The sequence below is a fragment of the Alosa alosa genome, chromosome 22, assembly GCF_017589495.1.
Source record: "Alosa alosa isolate M-15738 ecotype Scorff River chromosome 22, AALO_Geno_1.1, whole genome shotgun sequence".
Lineage (NCBI taxonomy): Eukaryota > Metazoa > Chordata > Actinopteri > Clupeiformes > Clupeidae > Alosa > Alosa alosa.
In genome coordinates, this window is record NC_063210.1 from 19,925,322 (window position 1) to 19,946,431 (window position 21,110).

The window sequence follows — 21,110 nt, forward strand, 5'->3', positions numbered from 1 at the left end:
CCAATCTTCGAGGATTAGGTGAGAAGGGACAAGGCCCTGTGGCCAATCAAGGGACTTGTCAGTTTTGTTAGCGAGCGAGCAAAGCACAATAGCCAGGCTTTTCCTGTACCTTCCAGTACCCCCCACCACCACCGCACCCCACCCCACCCCAACCATACATACATACACACACACACACACACACACACATACACACACAACCTTTTTCCACAACCCCCCTCCAAACTGCCCATCAAAAGATCCTGATCCTGCCCCAAGAGACCATGCGTGCCTGGGTAGGGCACAGTGGTCACAACCTCTTGCTTCCCCGTCCGGGTGTAAGCGACAGAAAGGCAGTACCAGAGTCAGGATTCCACAGGGCTCTTGTTGCGCCCTTGCACCCCCTGGCATTCCTGTTTCCCCTTCCTGCTGCTCAGGTCTCGGCAGAGATGAAAAAAAAAAAAAAAAAAACATTGGGTTTCGTTCACGTTAAAGTCCAGTGATGAAAGACGGACACTGATACGGCTTGCTGTATTGACAAATCCCCCATTGTTCTTTGAAAAAAGAAATATCTTAAGATCTTAAATTGAATGAGTTTGTATTCACGTGAGAAGTCTGATCCAATGCCACTATAATGATAAAATTGAGTCTAATTGAAAAGGTCTTCTAAGACCTGAATTGATTCAGTGTGAAAGGTCATTTATCAAATGTATTTCCCTTCCAGTCCGCTAGGGGCAGCAAAAAGTCTCGTCCCCACGGTTTAGTGGATTTGTTGATGGTGGTGTACTTGCTTTGCAGTTAGGCTTTTAGCACCAGCGCTTCCTGGTTACGCATTCAGGAAGTTATTTTAAAGACTCAATTCTTTTTGAAATTATGAATATAACATAAACTTCACATAGTATACAACTGCTCTAAAATGTTATAGTTCATTTGGTCGCATCACTGTGTCTATGGAGAAACGCTCCCCGATGGTGACATAGCAACTAGGTAATTTTACGAACAGACTTCCAGACGTGGTATGTGTTAAAAGTTTTGCTAGCTAGCTACAATGCTACAAACAATGGATAGCTAGTTAATGCTAACTTGGCAAGTTCATGGTTTATTATCCGTTATTATGAAGGTAGCATTATCTAACCTTAGTGTTTGTGACCGGATAACATTTGCTTTCGATGCTTGAGATAGTATCATCCTGTCTTTACTTTTTTGCCAGTGGTACGGCTCGTGCCTTGATGATGTGGTCTGTTTTGCCTCCTTCTCGTAGCGCCACGTCAGTACCTCTCAAGGATACAGATTTCGAAAACGGGAGGACGGACAGGATTGGGTTGGAATTAAATCCCTTATCAGTTTATTGGAAGTAACAAAAAAAAAACAGCGCTCAGCGCTGGCATTTGTCTACTAAAACTCTCTCTCGGACTCCGCGGCTGGGAGTTCACAAAGCTGCCAAAATGACAGCTTCAAATTGGGGTCTGATCATGAACGTGGTCAACAGCATCGTTGGAGTCAGCGTGTTGACTATGCCTTTCTGCTTCAAACAGGTAAAGTGGATAATTTGGGTCAAGGAAAGTTGTGCTCACCTGCTGATATGACTTAACTGATAGTATAGTAAACGTGACCCCTGAGAATCCATACATTCACGCTTTATGATACCTTATCTCGCTACCTACATATGACGTCAACCCGTGGGTTGCCCTTATTTTCCTGTACTCAAGATAAACATGGAAATTTGCACTGTGGTAGCGCCTTTGAAGGTTGTTTGGTTGAAATAACACACTTACATGAACGTGGGACGAATGAAATTATGATCTGTTGTTGTGCACTTTCATAGGCTGTAATTTATTTTTAGTGTCTCATGTTTTAAAATCTTTACCTGTCAGTGCAAGAGCAGTCCCAGGTGTTTGTGTTAAGGGTGAGAAAAGCAACAGCTGTTACCATAGAACTGACAAACATCCTGTGTGCTTCATCTGTACACTTTAATACATTTTATTGGTTCCTATTTGAATTAAAGCAGAACAGATTTAAAGATTTTGAATTTGTATCCTCTCTTTTTCTATCTTTCTCTTACTCTCTCTCGCTCTCTCTCTCTCCCTCCCTTTCTAGTGTGGCATAGTGTTGGGCACTCTCCTGCTGTTTTTCTGCTCCTGGATGACCCATCAGTCCTGCATGTTTCTGGTCCACTCTGCCAGCAACACCAAACGCAGGACCTATGCAGGCCTAGGTGAGAAAAGCACACATGCCTATCATGGCACCTCTACAGCTCATCCCTCAAGGAACACAGAAGTGTGTGCCGTGTCATAGCTTATCATCTTTTTTTTTTTTTATTATACGGCTTTTCACAATGCAAGTAGAACGCTCCGTTGACTTGAATGGGATTTCCCAAAGTTCTACCGGTCATTATTTTTGTCCAAGGACCTCTAAATAATGGCCGCTGTCAATGGCAACAGATTTTCATTCAAAAGTGAAGGCAGACGGTTGATCAGCTGTGTTCTAAAAAATGTTTGATTTAAGTTCAGTGTGTGTTGCGAACTATGTTTCTCAGCAAAAGCCACAACGAAACGGTAACAAATAAATGTAAAGAGACATATCGTGCAGTTTATTTTTCCGTTTTGGCAAGTAGCCGTATAATAAGCGGCATAATGTATAGAACGCCGGTCATTATTGGGAAAATAAGTCCCTTCTGGACAAAGCAAGACCCCTCCGCTGGCGCTTCGGGGTCCGGTTCGCCCTGTTGGGACTTATTTTCCCAATAATGACCGGCGTTCTATACATTATCCCTTACTTATTTGTTGTATTCACAATCAGAAATTAGTACCACCAGCCAAATGCTGGAGAGATATGAATGTAGCTGGTACATTTCAGACACAAAGGTAATGGTTTACTATAGAGTGACTGATGAATACAACCATTCATCTGTCAGTGGCTGGTAGATGTACTCAAGTTAATTTCCAACCCTGTTCACAAGCCAGTGTTTTACAATTCGATTCTACATTAGATAGTAAATCATTTCTAAAGTCTGCAGGCAGCCACCCTGAGTGTAAATATGTTTATCAACTCTTACTTCCTTTCCAATCTCCAGTGTGATGCAAGAGATATATGAGCCTTAGAGTAGAGAATATACATGAATAGAGTAGAGTAGCATCAGAATAGATGGATATATGGATGTACCAAAATATACGTAAAGTAAGAACAACAATTTATTTTCTCTAGTAGACCTAGAACTTTGCAAAATGAAGTTCCTATTATTATTATGATGATGATGATGATGATCTTATTTTGCTCTCTTTTGCAGCTTTTCATGCCTATGGAAAACCCGGAAAAGCTCTGGTAGAACTGAGGTATGCTATTTACACACACACACACACACACAAGTACGTTGTTTGTAATTCACCAGTCATTTACTTCTTCTCCCTGTGGATCTGTTCCTGGTGCAGTATGATCGGTCTTATGCTGGGGACGTGCATTGCCTTCTATGTGGTCATTGCTGATCTGGGCTCCAATTTCTTTGCTCAGCTGCTTGGCCTGCAGGTAGGAAAGCCAGACCTGTACTTTACATAATGCTCTGCATCTGCCTGTTCTTACATCTGTAGGCTACACTCTTCTGTCCACCAATCCATAGATCTCTCTACTTGTCTACTTGTCTACCAGAGGGGTATTTCACAAAACCTAGATAAGGGATTAAGCTGGGATTTTTAGGTTATCCTGGATGAATTTAGCCTTGACTTGGTTTCACAAAAGAGATGGCACATAAGTTACCATGGGAATTTATTCTCTGCACCTAGCCTGGTCCCGACCAGGCTAACAGCCAAGCTAAGTTAATTCTACTGTAGTTGATTGGAAGTGGAGAGGCAAGTTTTCAAAGGTATTTTCAACTATGATATTAAGTATATCATACTATGTGCATTCTTTGCAGTGGCAAGCGCTTTCTTAATGATGTTGCGTGCCGAGACAAGGAAGCACTCACACGTGGGTGCATACGTAAATTTGCATTCAGTTGGTCTACCACACCTACTTCTGCTGTTTTACAGAAATAGCCATGATTCCCCATTCCAAAAAGGATAACTTTACTTCATTGTTAGTCTATATCAAAAGCGGTTGTTCACTTTGTGTGAATGATGCTATTTTCCGCGTCTTTTTTATTCCAACCGTGGGCACTTTGGAGAAAAAACGAGAACGCGCACACATCCTGAATTACATACACCTGGCTTGACATAATCGCTCCTACTCATCCTGGATTGGCATTAGTGAAACGAGTTGAGCTAGGATGACCAGACAACGCTATGTCAAACCTTGCTTTATCACTTATCTTGGATGTCTTAATTCTGCCTTTGTGAAATACCCCTCTCATAGTTTGTCCACAGACCCCTGGTATTCTTTTGTAATTTTATTGTTTGGTTTATTTTTCATACTATTCAAACTATTTCATACTATTTATTTCATACTTATTTATCACATACTTATTTATATAAAATAATGTTAATATACCTTCTGCTTCCTCTACTGTGTGTTATAACTTCATTGTGGCCATGTGATCTCGGCTTCATCATAAAAGAATGTTGAAAAATGAACGTTCTAAAGAATATCTGGGTTCATCGTAGGGCTCTGAATTCAACATGAGTTGTTGTGGAATGGAATCTTTTGTTAGAATGTTCCAAAACTCAGACCTGACTCTGCCTCTCCTCAGGTGACCGGCGGGTTCCGAGCTCTGCTCCTGGTGTCCGTGTCCCTGTTGGTGGTTCTGCCCCTGAGTTTGCAGCGGAACATGATGTCTTCCATCCAGTCCTTCTCAGCCATGGCCCTCATGTTCTACACTCTATTCATGTTCACGGTGAGTCGCCTCCAGGGCTGTAGGGGGCACTGTGGCCGGCATCCCTGAAGAGGTCAGCTCTTTACATTAGCTTAATTGTAAGCAAAGTGTGTGGTTTCTCCCTTTATCTACATTTGATATTCTTTGATACTTTGGTGTTGTTTTATGTGTGTCCCTGAGTCTGTGCACGTAGCCAAAGTCTGTAAGGATCCAAAGGCCCGACTAAAGTGTTGTTTGTGCAAGTGTCTGCTATTTGCCTTGGAGTCAAGTATCCTATCCACAGTAATGACAAAATGAATATGGCTAAGTGTTTGTTTTTGGTGTTGGCTATACTTAAGTTGTATGGGAGTTGATTTTAGGCTCAGTATGCTTAAGAAGACTATAGAGTACTGGATTCTGTGTGGTAAGCGGAATGCATACAGGATGTTGGATGCTGACTTTGTTCTGTTTAAGTTCATTGTGATATTGTTGAATGTGTTTTAGAGATTACACTGTGTGGTGTGTTTATATAAACACACATACACACACACAGTCTGGCTGTCTAAACTGGAGCCACTGCCCTTTATATAATCCACATCACATGACCACAAAAGTACGGCTACTCAGAAGGCTCAAACTAGAGTTGTGTTCTTGCCTTTTGGAGCCATAATTGGCTCCACAATAATTTGGGTGCCAAAGTTTCCGTCACAGGAAATGAATGGGGTAATAACGAGCATGAACCGCTGGTCAGATTTCAGCTGTAAGTCCTGCTGCTGCCCGTTCTGCTGATGCCTCTGTCCGTGCTCTGCTGTGTCTCACAGATTCGCGCCGGCCGGCCGTCCCTGGAAAAGGCATTACCAACAGGCCTAATAATCTCCCGCCACTGCCAGCCACCACACAGCCAATAAACCTCTCCACGGCATATTTATGCACCACCACTAATATTCCACCGTCTAATTCCCAAGCTGTTATTTCACCTCATTTGCTACCTCCTTCAGATGTAGTAGTGTGTTGTTATTTTTGCACAGCGCCTCCTTGCTGTCGGAGGTCGCCCCTACACCTACTGTGTGTGTGGGCCGATCACACCACGATGCCCGAATTCAGACTAGCCCGTCTTGGGCACTAACCTTCCTCCCCTAATATGTCTCCCCCCCCCCCACCCCCTCCTTGCCCGTCCTCCTTCTTCTCCCACCCCTCCCAAACTACCCCACCCACCCCACCCCACCCCACCCCCCCGGCGGATGCGCTGCTTCTTCTGCTTCTAGATAGTGTTGTCTTCGCTGCGCTACGGCCTAATCTCTGGCTCCTGGCTGGAGCGCGTGCACCTGTGGCGGGTGAGGGGCGTCATTCAGTGCCTGCCCATCATTGCAACCACCTTCTGCTGCCACCCGTAAGTAAACCCATGACCCCCTGACCCTGCCTGCTGTCCTCTCTCTCGGCAGGGCGCTAGACCACCGAAGCCAACGCTCTACTACTCTGCCCTTCCTCGTCCAACGTGCTCTTCAGCGCCGTTTAAAGCCTCTCGATTGATTTTGCCTATGTCATTAATTCTGGGGTGTGTGTGCGAATGTGCGTGTGTGTGTGTGTGGGTATGAGAGAGACAGGTGTCAGGTCTACTGACACCTGTCAGTAGGTGTTTGCCTACTGACAGGTGTCAGTAGGCAAACACAACCCCCCCACCACACACACACACACACACACACACACACACACTCATACACACAAAGCAGCCAGATGGTGATGTCTTGGTCACAATACACGGTCTCAGAAGCCTCTCGTCTTCCATACTGTGTCCATCTTGTTTTGTTTGTGTTGTTGTTTGTTCATCTGTTCTGTTGTTTGCATTCCATTGTTTGGTCCTGCAGATACCTGGACGTTGTGAATCAGGTTGATCTTAGGATGCGTTGAGTGCAGGATCAGGAAAGGTGTTTCAGAGTTACGAGACCTCACAGCTGACTGATGTTTTCGTCTAGTCTACATTACATATGATATGGCGAGGTGTTGGGAAGTTTTTTTTCTGTTTGTTGATTTTTCCCCCCTCTGGTTCAGCCTGCCTTGGTGGTATTTCTTCCGGAGAACCTGTATTCTTTTCTGTTTTGGCCCCTATGGACGGGCCTGGCCTCTCCACCCCTCCCCCCCCCGGTTTACCCTTTTCCTATGGGTCTCTCTCTCTGTCTCTGTCTGTCTGTCTGTCTGTCTGTCTCTCTCTCTCTCTCTGTCTCTCTCTGTCTCTGTCTCTCTCTCTCTCTCTCTCTCTCTCGTTCTCTCTCTGTCTCTCTGTCTCTCTCTCTCTGTCTCTCTCTGTCTCTCTCTCTCTCTCTCTCTCTGTCTCTCTCTCTGTCTCTCTCTCTGTCTCTGTCTCTGTCTCTCTCTGCCCCCCCCCCCCCCCATCCCAACCCCACATTGGTGCGTCCTGTAACTCTCCCCCTCTCCCTCCCCCTCCCCCTGTGATCTAGATGGTGCTGTCCTCCTTCAAACACGGCCTGTTCTCTGGCCGCTGGCTCGAGCTGGTCCAGTACGTGCGCTGGGACGGCGTCTTTCGCTGCATCCCCATCTGCGGCATGGCATTCGCCTGTCAGTCGTAAGTACAAGCACCGCCCACCCCACCGCACCGACCCCCCACCGCACTGACCAATCCCGTCCCTTCCAATCCCCCCTCCGAATTTCCTCCACTATAGTCCTGTACACTCAGGAAGTAAATAAAGTTGGCAGGGCGAGCCCCACCTTTTTCCTCCAATTGCAAATCTCTTCTACCGGTTGTCAGACAATGCTCCGCCGTTAAGTGTATTGAGTTTCGTTGGCCTGCATCTCCAATTCTCTGAATAGAAGGGATGAATCAGGATGGTGTCAATGAACCAATAAACTACCTTTTTTTTCTCTCCCAGCAACCAATCAGATGGCTTCATGCACTTTGCCATTCTGTTTCCTTGCATGAAGCACACCACAGAGTACTAACAGAGAGGGTTAAAGCGGAGCTAGTAATCAAGGATCTTTGGTACTATCGCTGTTTGTATTCAACATTCCGAACTTTTCCACACAATCAGATCGAGTGTGAGTGAGGAGCGCTTCATTGCTCATTAGTTTGATGTGACCGTTCAAACAGCTTGTTTCTTTGTTTGTTGCCATGCCCACAGCCCGGTCCTCCCACTGTAAATCGGCTTTTCACGACGGGCCCATCAATCAATCATTGCAGCTTGCGTTGGTCGCAGGACGAGGGGACGTATCTCTCCGACCAGAGAGCTCCCAGTGCTCTCCATGCGTTAACATTTGGTTTGGAGGCCCCAGCCGTGGCGCAACTGGGTTTGATTCCCGCCCCGTGGTCCTTTCCGAATCCCACCCCGACTCTCTCCCCCACTCACTTCCTGTCACTCTCCACTATCCTGTCGCATTAAAGGCATAAAAAAGCCCAAAAAAATATACTTAAAAAAAAAAAACATTTGGTTTGGAAATTCACCTCAGGATGCTGAACGACAGTTCAACTGCTTCTTCGCCTGATGGCACAGCAGCACAATGAATTCCACATAAATGTGAACCTTACCGGAACTAGCCAGACACACAATCAGAGCGGGGTCTAGACCCTCCCTTTTATTAAGCTAAGGATCACAAGGCCCCATACAGCAACATGCAGTGGCAACGTCACACGTAGAATCCAACTTACATTACAGGATGGGGCAGGATGTCTGTAGACAGCTGCCATATTGGCGTTACAAGCGAAGCCCATACATTTCTATGGAGGGTTCGTTGAGTGCTGTGTCTCCTCATTAGAAAGTCTCTGTTTATGCCACCTCCCTTCAGCTGAATTCAGATTGATGACCGTCTAGACAAGTTATGCCACGATCACCTGTTCGTCGTAATACTGTTCGCTCGGCTGTCCTTGACCATACCGCTCCACCGCGGTGGCGTTGCTGGTGAGCTGCTCTCCCTGTAGAGCTACCGAGAGCGTATCAGGGCAAGGTTGTGGGTCAACCCTCTGAGGACCGGTTCTGTTGGTCACGTGCCGGCAACGACCCGTCCCGCTCTCTGCCACATGGTGCTGTTGTGTGGCCGCATGCTGGTTGGTTAGTCACCGCTGGTCCCAGGGGACTCTCACTGCCAGCACCAACACCAACACCAACACCAACACTAGAACCAGAATCAACACCAGAACCAACACCAGAACCAACACCAACACTAGAACCAGAATCAGAACCAGAATCAACACCAGAACCAGAATCAACACCAGAACCAACACCAACACTAGAACCAGAATCAACACCAACACTAGAACCAAAATCAACACCAGCACCAACACCAACACCAGAATCAACACCAACACCAACACCAGAATCAACACCAACACCAACACCAACACCAGCACCAGCTGCCCCCTTCAGCGCCCAGCCAACAGCCACCGCCACTCACCAGCCAGGCCCTCTCTCTGCTTAGAGACACACAATCTCTCTTTCTTTCTTTCTTTCTTTCTTTCTTTCTTTCTTTCTTTCTCTTTCTTTCTTTCTTTCTTTCTCTCTCTCTCTCTCTCTCTCTCTCTCTCTCTCTCTTCCCCCTTCCTCTGTTCTCTCTCTCTCTCTTGCTGACTGTATTTCACATCCTTAGTTATACCCTCCTCCTCTCTCTCTCTCTCCCTCTCTTTTCTCTCATTCTCTCTATTCTTCTTCCTCCCTTTTCTTTCTCTTTTTCCTCCTACCCTACTTGTGTTTCTCTCTCTCTCTCTTATTCTCTCTCTCTCTCTGTTCTCCACAAATGTTTTTATTTCTTTCTCACTGCCTAAATGTCTCTCTCTCTCTCTCTCTCTCTCTCTCTCTCTCTCTCTCTCTCTCTCTCTCTCTCTCTCTCTCTTTCTCTCTCTCTTTATCTCTCTCTTTATCTCTCTCTCTCTCTCCCTCCACTGTCTTTCCTCTTTTCTATAACTCATTGTCATGATCCATGAGCGTGGTTCATATTCTCTCTTGCTAACACACAACAATCACTCACACTGTGTGTGTCTGTGTGTCTGCGTGTGTGTTTTTGTTTGTGTGTGTGCATATGTGTGAGTATGTGTATGTGTATGTGTATATGCATGTGCCTATGAGTGAGAGTAAGGGTGTGAGGTTGAAAGCGTGCATGTGTATGTGCACTTGATATTCGTGTGTGTGACTGTGTGTGTGTGTGTGTGTGTGTGTAGGCACATGTTTGTGTCTGTGAGCGATTACATGTGTGTATGTGAGGGTGCGGCTGTTACGTCTGCTGTGGGGTGTTTGGGTGTGAGGTGTTTGGTGGCAGCTTTAGTGTTGTGGAGTGGAGCTGTGTGTGTGTGTTTGAGGGACTAGCTTTAATGATTACCGCCTGATGTCATATGGAGCCAGAAACCGTGTGCAGGAGTGGATGGTGATTGAGGTGTGTGTGTGTGTGTGTGTGAGGGAGCCAGAGTAAGTGAGTATCTGTGTTTGGGTGTGTCAGTATCCAGCTTTAATGATTAGCGTGCAGCCCTGTGTAGGAGTGGATGTTGAGTGACACTTGGCAGCCATGTTTCTCTGCTGGCAAGCACTCAGGAAGCCACACACACACACACACACACATGACTACTAACACCACCTCACTCATGGAAGGGGGAGAAGAGGACAGCAGTGGAGTGTAAAAGTGGACATAGCAATGAAATCTTACTATACTTATGGTACATCATATTTACACATACCTTTTCATATTTATCAGGACAGACATATTTGGGGATTATTCTCTTTTACATCAGAGAAGGCTCTCTGATCACACACACACACACACCCACACCCACACACACACACCCACACCCACACACACACACACCTTGGTGTCCAGAAATCACCCTGCTCTCAAGTGTACCAAGCTAATTATGTGGCATAAATTCCCATAGTTACTGGGCTAAGATTCCGGTAAGCCACAGTAATGGAACGGAACTCTCACTAGAATAACTGAGACTTATCAAAATAAGACAGGGCTTGCCTTTAGCTAGCTTGATGGAATGCCCTCCTGGGTGCTCTGTGGGCAGTTGGGTCAACCAGGTCCCTAAACTGCATCAGTGTAACAGACAGGTGTATAATTTACATCAGCATTGACAAAGAGATGCAAGTGTGGAGTGTAGGGATGCACCGATATATCGGCCAAAATCAGTATCCGCCGAAATCAACCGCCTTGACTGATATCGCCTATTGGCAGATTTGCTGTCCTGCTATGTAGGACACACAGACGGGGATTTAACAAGTGTCTATGAAAGATTGAGAGAGATTTCAGAGCGGCAAGAGGGACATATAAATGGTGTGAACAGTGTATGAACAAAAAAAACAAAGTGTCTAACAACATCACTGATACGGGAAACGTGTGCGCGTGCGTGCGTGTGTGTGTGTGTGTGTGTGAGATCAGAAGAGTTGCACAGCATTCTGGCACAGTCAAGGAGGCCGAGAGTCAACAAAATGGCCACTCTGCCAAGAAACTTTATAATGTTCTAAAACATGACATCGGGCAGGAGAGAGAGAGAGAGAGAGAGAGATGGAGGGGGGAAGTGAACAAAAACGCAACACTGCCAGGAAACTTTATAATGTCCTAAAAAGTGACGAGCGCAGCCCTCTAATATACGGCGGCAGTAAATTTCCGATTTAATGCACTCAGGGCCCCAGCTCTCAGCGGGCCTCCCGACGACAGGAGCCATTTTCTTTTGTGCCTCGCTTTTCTTTTTCCTTTTATTCTGCCTCCCTTCCTTCTTCCTCCCTCTTCCTCCCTCTCTCTCTGTCTCTCTCTCTCTCTTTTGTGGGTTTTCCTGAGATAACAAACACTTTTATTAACCTAACCCTCTGCATCCTTTCTCTCTCTCTCTCTCTCTCTCTCTCTCTCTCTCTCCCTCTCACAATCCTCCTCCCTCTCTCTCTCTCTCTCTCTCTCCCTCTCACAATCCTCCTCCCTCTCACCACCTTTATCCCCCCTTTCTTATTGGAAAAACAAATTGCCAGTTAATCCTGTATCTGCAGCTTCTTGTCTTTCTGTTCCTTCAGCGTCGTACAGCTGGTGTATTTCATAGGATGACTGGTTAATAACCAAAGGTTCTAGAGCGCTACGCTCCGCTCTAGAATCTTTGGTTCTCACATTATTATTCCACTATGATGTTCTTAGGAGTTGTGTGTCACGATGAGTAAGGGATACTGTGTAGTCCGCTGATTGCTCATCAGAAATAAATCTCCAGCTTGGACACTCGATGTGGACTAGAATGACTGGCTGACTGTACAGTATCCCTCCATTTTGATTGTCTTTCACATACACCCAGCATGGCATCCATCAACCCAGGTTGTTTTCCATTAGGATGTACAGCATAATATGTACATATTACATACAGTGTATTAAAAGCCATATTTCTGTGTTTCATATCTCGCTGAATTAGAGCCAAAATAACACAATGTTGCACTTAATATATTTACTTGAATTTATTTACAGGTAAATATATATTTGAAAGTAAGAGTTTAACATTTCAGTTGGAGCTTCAGTATACTTCCGATGGGAAGTATACCAGAAATGTGTTGTAAGTTAGTCCAACGTAATAAACTGGTCTTCTGCCGCTGCGTCTTCACAGCGCTTCAGGTCGTCCCACGGTGCGCTGTATCTGAACGACGCTCCTAAAAAGTGTCCTCAAGATGGACTCTCGTGTGTAGGATTGATCCCCCCACAGGGAGCAATAAAGTACCTAAATAAATAAATACATAAATAAATAAGCACACACTAAGTTTTATGGAGTCTTGCAGCCACCCAAGTAAACTGAAAAATGGCCGCTACTTTTGTAACGTTATACCTGGGTTGATGCATGTCAGATGTTTTATTAACACTTGAATCATCTTGTCAAATGGTTGTATTCACTCAATGTTTCCATCGTACATTTTTAAAGGTCTAGCCAGAATGCACTCAGGGTATGTTGCTGTGTGTGTGTGTGTGTGTGTGTGTGTGTGTGTGTGTGTGTGTGTGTGTGTGTGTGTGTGTGTGTGTGTGTGTGTGTGTGTGTGTGTGTGTGTGTGTGTGTGTGTGTGTGTGTGTGTGTGTGTGTGTGTGTGTGTGTGTGTGTGTGTGTGTGTGTGTGTGTGTGTGTGTGTGTTGTAGGCAAGTTCTTCCCACCTATGACAGTCTGGATGAGCCGTCGGTCAAAAGAATGAGCACCATCTTCACCCCGTCCCTCAAGCGTAGTCACAACCTTCTACATCACAGTAAGTGTGTGTGTGGATTGAGTGAGTGAGAGAGAATGTGATGACAACCCTCTATGTTTGTGTTTTGTGTCTGTCTTTGAGAGAGAGAGAGAGAGAGAAAGAAAGAGAGAATAACCTTCTACATCTGTGTGTACGGTATGTGAGTGTGTGTGTGTGAGAGAGAGAGAGAGAGAGAGAGAGAGGAGGGAGGGAGGGAGGGAGGGAGGGGAGGGAGGGAGGGGAGAGGAGGGAGAGAGAGGAGGGAGGGAGGAGGGAGGAGGGAGGGAGGGAGGAGGGAGGAGAGAGAGAGAGAGAGAGAGAGAGAGAGAGAGAGAGAGAGAGAGAGAGAGAGAGAGAGAGAGAGAGAGAGAGAGAGAGAGAGAGAGAGAGAGAGAGAGAGAGAGAGAGAGAGAGAGAGAGAGAGAGAGAGAGAGAGAGAGAGAGAGAGAGAGAGAGAGAGAGAGAGAGAGAGAGAGAGAGGGGAGGGAGAGGGAGAGAGGGAGAGAGAGAGAGGAGGGAGGACGGACATCTACATCTGTGTGTGTGTGTGGGGGGGACAACCTTCTACATCTGTGTGTGTGTGTGGACAGGTGTGTTGAGTAGGAGAGTGACAACCTTCTACCTATGTGTATGTTTGGGGGGGTGACAACGTTCTACATCTGTCTGTGTGAGAGAGACCGACCACTTCATATATGTTTGACTCTTGTCAGGGTCATGTTTTTTTCCCCTCTTCTCTTTGTTTTTATCTTTTACCCCATCTCTTTGAAAGCCTTACCTTGAGAGGCCTATGTCCTTCTCTTTTCACTGTGTGTGTGTGTGTCTGTGTGTGTGTGTGTGTCTGTGTCTGTGTATCCGTCCCTTTCTCTCTCTCTCCTCTGCTGTCTTTCTTCACTATTTGGACCAAATGGACTACAGTTAGAGCACACACATTGATTAGTGGGTGTGTGTGTGTGTGGGGGTGGGGGTGGGGGGTGGATAGAGAGCTGTGTTTGTGTGAGAATGTGTAGGTGTGTGCGCTTTGTATGCATGTGTTGTTTGTTGTTGTTGTTGTTGTTGTTGTTGTTGTGTGCGAGAGAAAGAGAGAGAGATGCAGAAAGCATGAGAAAAGATAGAGGTAGAGTGTGTGTTTGTGTGTGTGTGTGTGACTGCCTGAGGGAAAGTGTGTGTGTTTACCTTGAGGAGTAATTGTTTACAGGTCAGAGAGAGCTCACCTGTCTTAAATGGCTTCCATTTAACACCCACACTGTTACTGTGATTGGTATTTGGCTTTCTGATGGCCACGTTTGGGAGACCAGTGTAGGAAGCCAGTGCTGATGGCTGGAATGTGTGATGGTGTGAATGGGCATCTTCTTTTCTGTGCTGGTCTTAAGGGTCCAGGACGACAATTGCAAGTTTATTGATGCATTCCTTCTCTCTCTCTCTCTCTCTCTCTCTCTCTCTCTCTCCCTTCCTCTTCCTCCTCTCCTCATCTCTCTGTCGCTTTCCCCTCCTCTCCACCTCCTTTCTCATTCTCTCCCTCCTCTCTCTCCTCCTCCTCTTCACCCCCCCTCTCCCTTCCTCCTCTCCCTCCCCACCACCTCCTCTTTCTCCCCCCTCCTCTCCTCTTCTCTCTCTCTCCCTCCCTCTCTCTCTCTCTCTCTCTCTCTCTCTCTCTCCCCTCCTCTTCTCCTCCCTCTCTCTCCATTCTCCTCTCTCTCTCTCTTCCTCGTCTTTTTCTCTCTCGCCATCCTCCTCTCTCTCTCTTCCTCCTCTCTCTCTCTCTCTCTCTCTCTCTCTCTATCTCTCTCTCTCCCCATCCTCCTCTCTCTTCCTCCTCCTCTTCACCTCCTCCTCTCTCTGTCTCCCCTCCTCCTGTGCAGGTGGGTTTCTTTGGATATGTGAGCTTCACTGAGACCATTGCTGGGAATGTGCTGATGAACTTCCCGTCCAACCTGGTGACTGAGATGATCCGTGTCGGCTTCATGATGTCCGTCGCCATCGGCTTCCCCTTGATGATCCTGCCCTGCAGGCAGGCCATCAACACAATGCTGTTTGAGCAACAGGTAACGCACACACACACACACACACACACACACACACACACACACACACACACACACACACGCATGCAACACACACACACACACACACACACACGCTAACATACACACACGCACATATTCACACACACACACACACACACACACACACACACACACACACACACACACACAGACCCACACCATCAACACCATGCTGTTTTAGGAATAGGTAACACATATGGGCATGCATATAACATGTATGCTCACACACACACACATTCACACACTGGCATACCATCAACACAATGGGGTTATTTTAACAGCTGAGGCCAGACAGGTATATGTGTGTATTTCATTGTGTAATGCTCTAATGGTGGGTCAGTCTGTGGGAGAGTGTGTGTTACTGCAGGGGGATGCGATCAGACAATCAGACATGAGAGGTGTGTGTTTGTGTGTGTGTGTTCAGTGAGTTAGGTGCACTTCCCTATTCAGTTTCCTCAGTCTTTGTTTTGTGTGTGTGTGTGTGCGTGTGCGTGTGTGTGTGCGCGTGTGTGCACGTGTGTGTGTGTGTGTGTGTGTGTGTGTGCGTGCGTGCGTGTTGTAACTTCCTCTCTTCTCTCCAGCAGAAGGATGGCACCTTCGCTGCGGGTGGATACATGCCCCCCCTGCGCTTCAAAGTCATCACCCTCTGCATCGTCTTCGGCACCATGCTGGGGGGCATCCTCATCCCCAACGGTCAGTGTGTGTGTGTGTGTGTGTGTGTGTGTGTGTGCGTGTGCGTTTTTTTTTGTGTGTGCGTGTGTAAAATCATGTGAGTGTGCCTCTTTGTCTCCATCTTGCCACCATCAGCTCAGATGTTAAGTCCCCTGTCTGATGCTCCCTGTGGGGTCCCCCCACAAGACAAAGTGAAACAAAGAAAAGAATGATGTTCAAAAATGTCTGTTCCGCTTGTGGCAGCCCCTCCTCTCTTAAGTGGCACTCATTAACAAAAGCCATGCTCAGATAATCTGTGTGTGTGTTCTGTGTGTGTTCTGTGTGTGTTCTGTGTGTGTTCTGTGTGTGTGTGTTCTGTGTGTGTGTGTGTTGTGTTTGTGTGTGTTTGTGTGTTCTGTGTTTGTGTGTTCTGTGTGTGTGTTTGTTCTGTGTGTGTGTGTGTGTGTTATGTGTGTGTGTGTGTGTGTGTGTGTGTGTGTGTGTTCTGCACTGGTCAGCAGTATGTTTTATTCATAGGGATGAGTAGTAGTGAGGGTGGCCCTGACTGCTGGCTGGCACTGCTGGAGTTTTGGCCCCGCCAGCGCAATTAGACTAATAGAGTTAGGAAGAAGGGAGGGAGAGGGAGGGAGGGAGGGAGGGAGAGGTGCAGGGTGGCAGAAGGGAGCAATTGTCTTTTCTCTTTGTCTTTCTTTTTCTTGTACTCCCTGGCACACTCTCCGTCTCTCTCTCTCTCTCTCTCTTCCGCCTCTTCCGCTCGCTGTCTTTCTCACTAAATCTTGCTGTACTGTCTGTATCACTCTTAACCATCTCTCTCTCTCTCTCTCTCTCTCTCTCTCTCTATTTCCCCCTCTCTTTCTTTGCCTTTCTCTCTCTCATTCTCTAATCATGTCTCATTTTATCTTTTCAAAAACTCCCTCCCTCTCTTTCACTCTCCCCCCTCCCTCTCTCTCTCTCTCCCTCTGTCTCTCTCCCTCTCTCTCATTCTCTCTCTCTCTCCCTCCATCCCTCCCTCCCTGCTGTCTACTGGGTGTCCTTCAGCCTGCACACAAATCCAGCGGCAGCAAGCAGAGCCTGCGGGGCATAAATTTGAGGGAAACAATATGGCCGCTCTCCCCATGAAAGATGCTCACTGGGACGTCTGCCCGGCCGGCCCACCAGCCATGCCAGCCAGGGAGGGAGGGGGAGAGAGAGAGAGGGAGGGAGGGAGGGAGAGAGGGAGGGAGGGGGAGGGAGGGAGAGAGGGAATGAAAGGGGAAGAGATGGATGGATGGAGGGAGAGGGGTAAGGAGAGAGGAGAAGTGTTACAGTGAGAGAGAGAGAGAGAGAGAGTCCCTGTCTATCCTGAACACCCCAACGCATACACACACGCGCACACACACACACACACACACACACACACACACACGCACGCACGCACACACATGTCAAAGTCAAAGTAGCCTGGTTGATATCAGATTTCTGTGGCTGGAGAAGAGCCGTCAGAGAGAGAGAGAGATGAAGAGGAGAAGAAGGGAAGAGAGATATTTAGGAAGTCAAGTCAGTTTTATTTGTATAGCACATTTAAAATGCAACCCAAAGCGCTCCACATATAAGACATTGTCATTGACACATAGACTAACAAAGACAATAGCGGACGGAGCGGCGTAGTCGCCAGCGTACCCGTGACACCAAGACATACAAGACAGACAACAAACAAATTAATAAATAAAACAAATAAAAAATAAAAATAGAATTAGTCCAATTTCCAACCGGCTGAAAATGTCCAGGGGCAATGATGACTGCGATGAAACTAAGCACAGCTGTGTCTCCACAACCGATGCAACGCCAACAAAGTTCTTTACACTCACTGGCAGTCTGGAATAACGTGAAGCGTTAGGCCTTGTTAGTCTGGAGATCACTGGAAGCATACCAGTCCGAAAGTCGTGGGTGATCTTGTAGATCAGCAACTCGGTGGACTTATAACAGCGACAGTTTGTTGGTCCATAATGCAGAGTTCTTCAACGTTAACGTTAACGTTAGTCTGCTCAATCCAGACTCCAGGCAGTTGGCATGGCAGCTCACAGGTCAGAAACAGCTCGGCGGCCTCGGCAGATCTTTCGCAGAGTAGCTCCAGCTGCTGTCCCGACAAATCCCCCATAGCAAGCTCCCAATGGACAGACGTTAACAACATCAGCCGACTTGAAAGCAGTAAAAAGGACTAAGAGAATAACACGAAAACTATCAAAAAAAATAACGTAAATAAAAGAGAAAACATTTAACTAGACAAATCAATACAAAAAGTAAACATGACATAAAATTACGAACATTGCATAAAAACAAACAAAAACATGATGCCAGACGGAGCGGCGTGTCTTGTGGGAAGGGAGGGAGAGAGAGAGATGGAAGGGAGAAAGAAAGAAAAGACAAGGGATGTGAGTGATTGCAGAAGGAGAGAATAAAGGAGAGATGGATGGATGGAGAGAATTTGGGCTGGGAGGAGTGACGGAACTACAGGACAGACAGGTACGGGGTGGATGGCTAAGATGAGAATCAGAGAGAGAGAAATTCAGACAGACCATAATAGATACATTTGGAAATGCAATATGAGGAGGGCAGGAGAGAGCTGGGGCAGCATCTGGACGCCCCCAGACTCTATTCTGACCTGCGGTCATTTCCCAATCCAACCTCATCTCTCTCTCTCTCTCTCTTTATCTATCTCTATCTATCTCTCTCTCTCTCTCTCTCTCTCTCTCTCTCTCTCTCTCTCTCTTCCTGTCATTCTCGACAGTCCGATCTCCATAAAGGCAAAGTCCCCAAAATAGACTTAATAAGTAATGGACTTAATAGACTAATGAGTAATGGGAAGCGTTAATTATTAACTTATCTCTGTGTGTGTGTTTCGTTGTGTTTGTGTGCTGTAGTTGACACCATCCTGGGTCTGACACACTGGATAGTGTATATGTAGCCGTATAGATTAGATTAGATTCAACTTTATTTAGTCATTTAGCAGAGTACAGGTACAGAGCCCATGGAATGCAGTTGACATCCAACCAGAAGTGCAAAGAAGCATATACCAAGTGCTGGTAGAGTATGGTTTTGTAGACAATAGAGTTTAATAATATTGGTGATATCTAACCACTGTCCCTTGCCTTATGGCGTGTGTGTGTGTGTGTGTGTGTGTGTGTGCTTGATTGTGTGCTGTAGTGGAGACCATCCTGGGTCTGACGGGAGCCACCATGGGAAGTCTGATCTGCTTCATCTGCCCAGCGCTTATCTACAGGAAGATCATGAAGAATGGACTCGCTGCTCAGGTACACACACACACACACACACACACACACACACACACACACAGACTGACAGAGAAAGCAACCCGAAAATAACTAAGATTGGTCTTTCTGTCTAGGTATCCCAAGAAACATACACAGACGTCTTCTAGAGGAACCACACACACACACACACACCTGTAGCACCTGCTCCTCTCTGCCTGTGTGGTTAAGAGTGCTTAAACACGGCCAACTGGCCACAGTGCCCCCAGAGACCCTGGTTTGAGTCCAACCCGGCTCATTCCACGATCCCACCCCATCTCTCTCTCCCTCCCAGAATAACATTTTTAAAAAGACTACTTGAACACAAAAATAACAGTTTGAAAGCCTTAAAACTCTAAGAAGTCACCAATAAGCGGCTCAGCTTCATCTAGACCATATTTGGTCCATTCCTTCCTCAGGCGGTGGATTAGTGTCAGCTGTAACTGATTTAGGCAACCCAAGACCTTGATTAGTACTGTCCATCACACACAACAAACCTGAAAGCGGACATCATATTCAAATCTCTAACCAACCACCAATAACTTAACAGAAGAGTGTGCAGGGTGACTTTTCCTCTCATGTTAAAAGCTAGAGATAGTAACATTAAAAAATCCTTAAAGGTGTACAACGGGAATGTTGGAAAATGAACGTTCTAAAGAATATCTGGGTTCATTGAACTCAACATAGAATTTTAGAACCTTCAATTGTTGCGGAATGGAATCTTATGTTAGAATGTTCAAAAACCTACACCTTTAAAGGTGCGATTTGTAGGATTGTTACCGAACATTCTGTTGGCCAAAATCAAAACGCTGGTGAACATTCTCAAGACTACCAGACGCGAGCCTCTTCTGGGTTGCCAGATGTAACGAAGACTTAGCTAACGTTAGTTGACCTGCAGCTGCTTTAACGTTTCTCCAACCATGACCCAGGTACACATTACGGAAACAGTGAAAACAAAAAATACCTCTCTAACCAACGTAATGTAGCTGAAGTTAGCGATGCAGATGAAGTTTAGCATAGGCTACCTGTTGTGGAGAAATATGGCCAGCTCTGCGTCAGACTTGATATTCTTCGTTTGATCGAAGGCGTCAACATCTCAGGAAGCTCCTCCGATGTCCACTTAATTTGTTTCTTGTTTTAATTTTGGAAATTTGCCTGCCTCTTATGATGTTCATGACTACAACTGACAGCTGTTGACAGTTGGCCTTTGCTAATTTGGCAACCCAAATAGGAGGACGCAGCTAGCCCATTATTAATCGCTATTCTAGAATTAATCGTTCAAAACATAAACGAAAATTCCAAGAGATTCTGCCCCGTAACTGATTTTTTTTCATGGGTTTTACAGGGTTTCACAGGTTAGAGTAATGTTGTCAAATAAGCCATTACTTCAATTCATCGTGTTTCCTCACTCTCTGACAACATATGGTGATCATTTTTGGAATGGTTACAGTTTATTTTCCATTATTTCCTACATACTGGACCTTTAAGGGTTGTTCCTTTTGCAACTCTACTCCAGTAGGGGATCTCCGAATAGCGTCAACACAACACAAAAATGGAAGAGCTTTCAACTTTACACATGTTAGTCTTGTAAAAGTAGAATAAACAGGAGCAGACTGTGTCAGCAATGTGATTTTTATTCGTGAAAAAGAGTGTAAACATTTGTGTAAAAGTCACGAAGACGTAGGTGAGCTGTTTCAAACCATGTTCCTAACATTAACAGCAGAAGTGAGCAGAAGACTAAATGCACCTGTCATATAAAAGCTGAATAAACTGGAACAGACTATGTCGGTATCTGTGTGTACAAGCAGTCTTGGCAGGTGGGCTTTTTCAAAATATGTTGCCTGATTCTGATATCGCTGAAACCTTCAGTTATGGAAAGTTAAGCCGAACAGTCAAGCTGAAACATTGTGCTGTTTTTTTGTGTAAGCGTTCAGCTGTCTTTGGTTAATAGATGCAAAAGCCCATCAAAAGCAATAGGTTGCCTATTCTTTGCTTTGATTTGATTTGGTATTAGGTTTTTTATTTAGAGTTGGCCAAACCCTAAAAATCTCTAAATTTGGTCCATCCCTAAGGAATACTCATATAACACACAAGTTATTGTTTTCTTTTTAATGATTTCTTTGTATATTAATTTAGTAAGAGTAGGCACACTACCTCT

The 21,110-nt window shown here is 45.9% G+C and overlaps 1 protein-coding gene across 1 annotated transcript in view; it reads left to right on the plus strand.

Annotated features, from left to right (window-relative positions):
* Window positions 1–787: 787 nt before the first annotated feature.
* The window catches only part of slc38a10 (solute carrier family 38 member 10), a gene marked incomplete in the record, with an annotated part of 37,448 nt that continues 17,125 nt past the window's right edge, over window positions 788–21,110 (plus strand). The window contains 12 exon segments of the mRNA XM_048234054.1: window positions 788–995; window positions 1,241–1,514; window positions 2,077–2,194; window positions 3,266–3,311; window positions 3,408–3,501; window positions 4,658–4,801; window positions 7,216–7,340; window positions 12,848–12,923; window positions 12,925–12,951; window positions 14,790–14,972; window positions 15,575–15,686; window positions 18,849–18,955. Coding sequence (XP_048090011.1) covers window positions 1,425–1,514; window positions 2,077–2,194; window positions 3,266–3,311; window positions 3,408–3,501; window positions 4,658–4,801; window positions 7,216–7,340; window positions 12,848–12,923; window positions 12,925–12,951; window positions 14,790–14,972; window positions 15,575–15,686; window positions 18,849–18,955 — 1,122 coding nt within the window.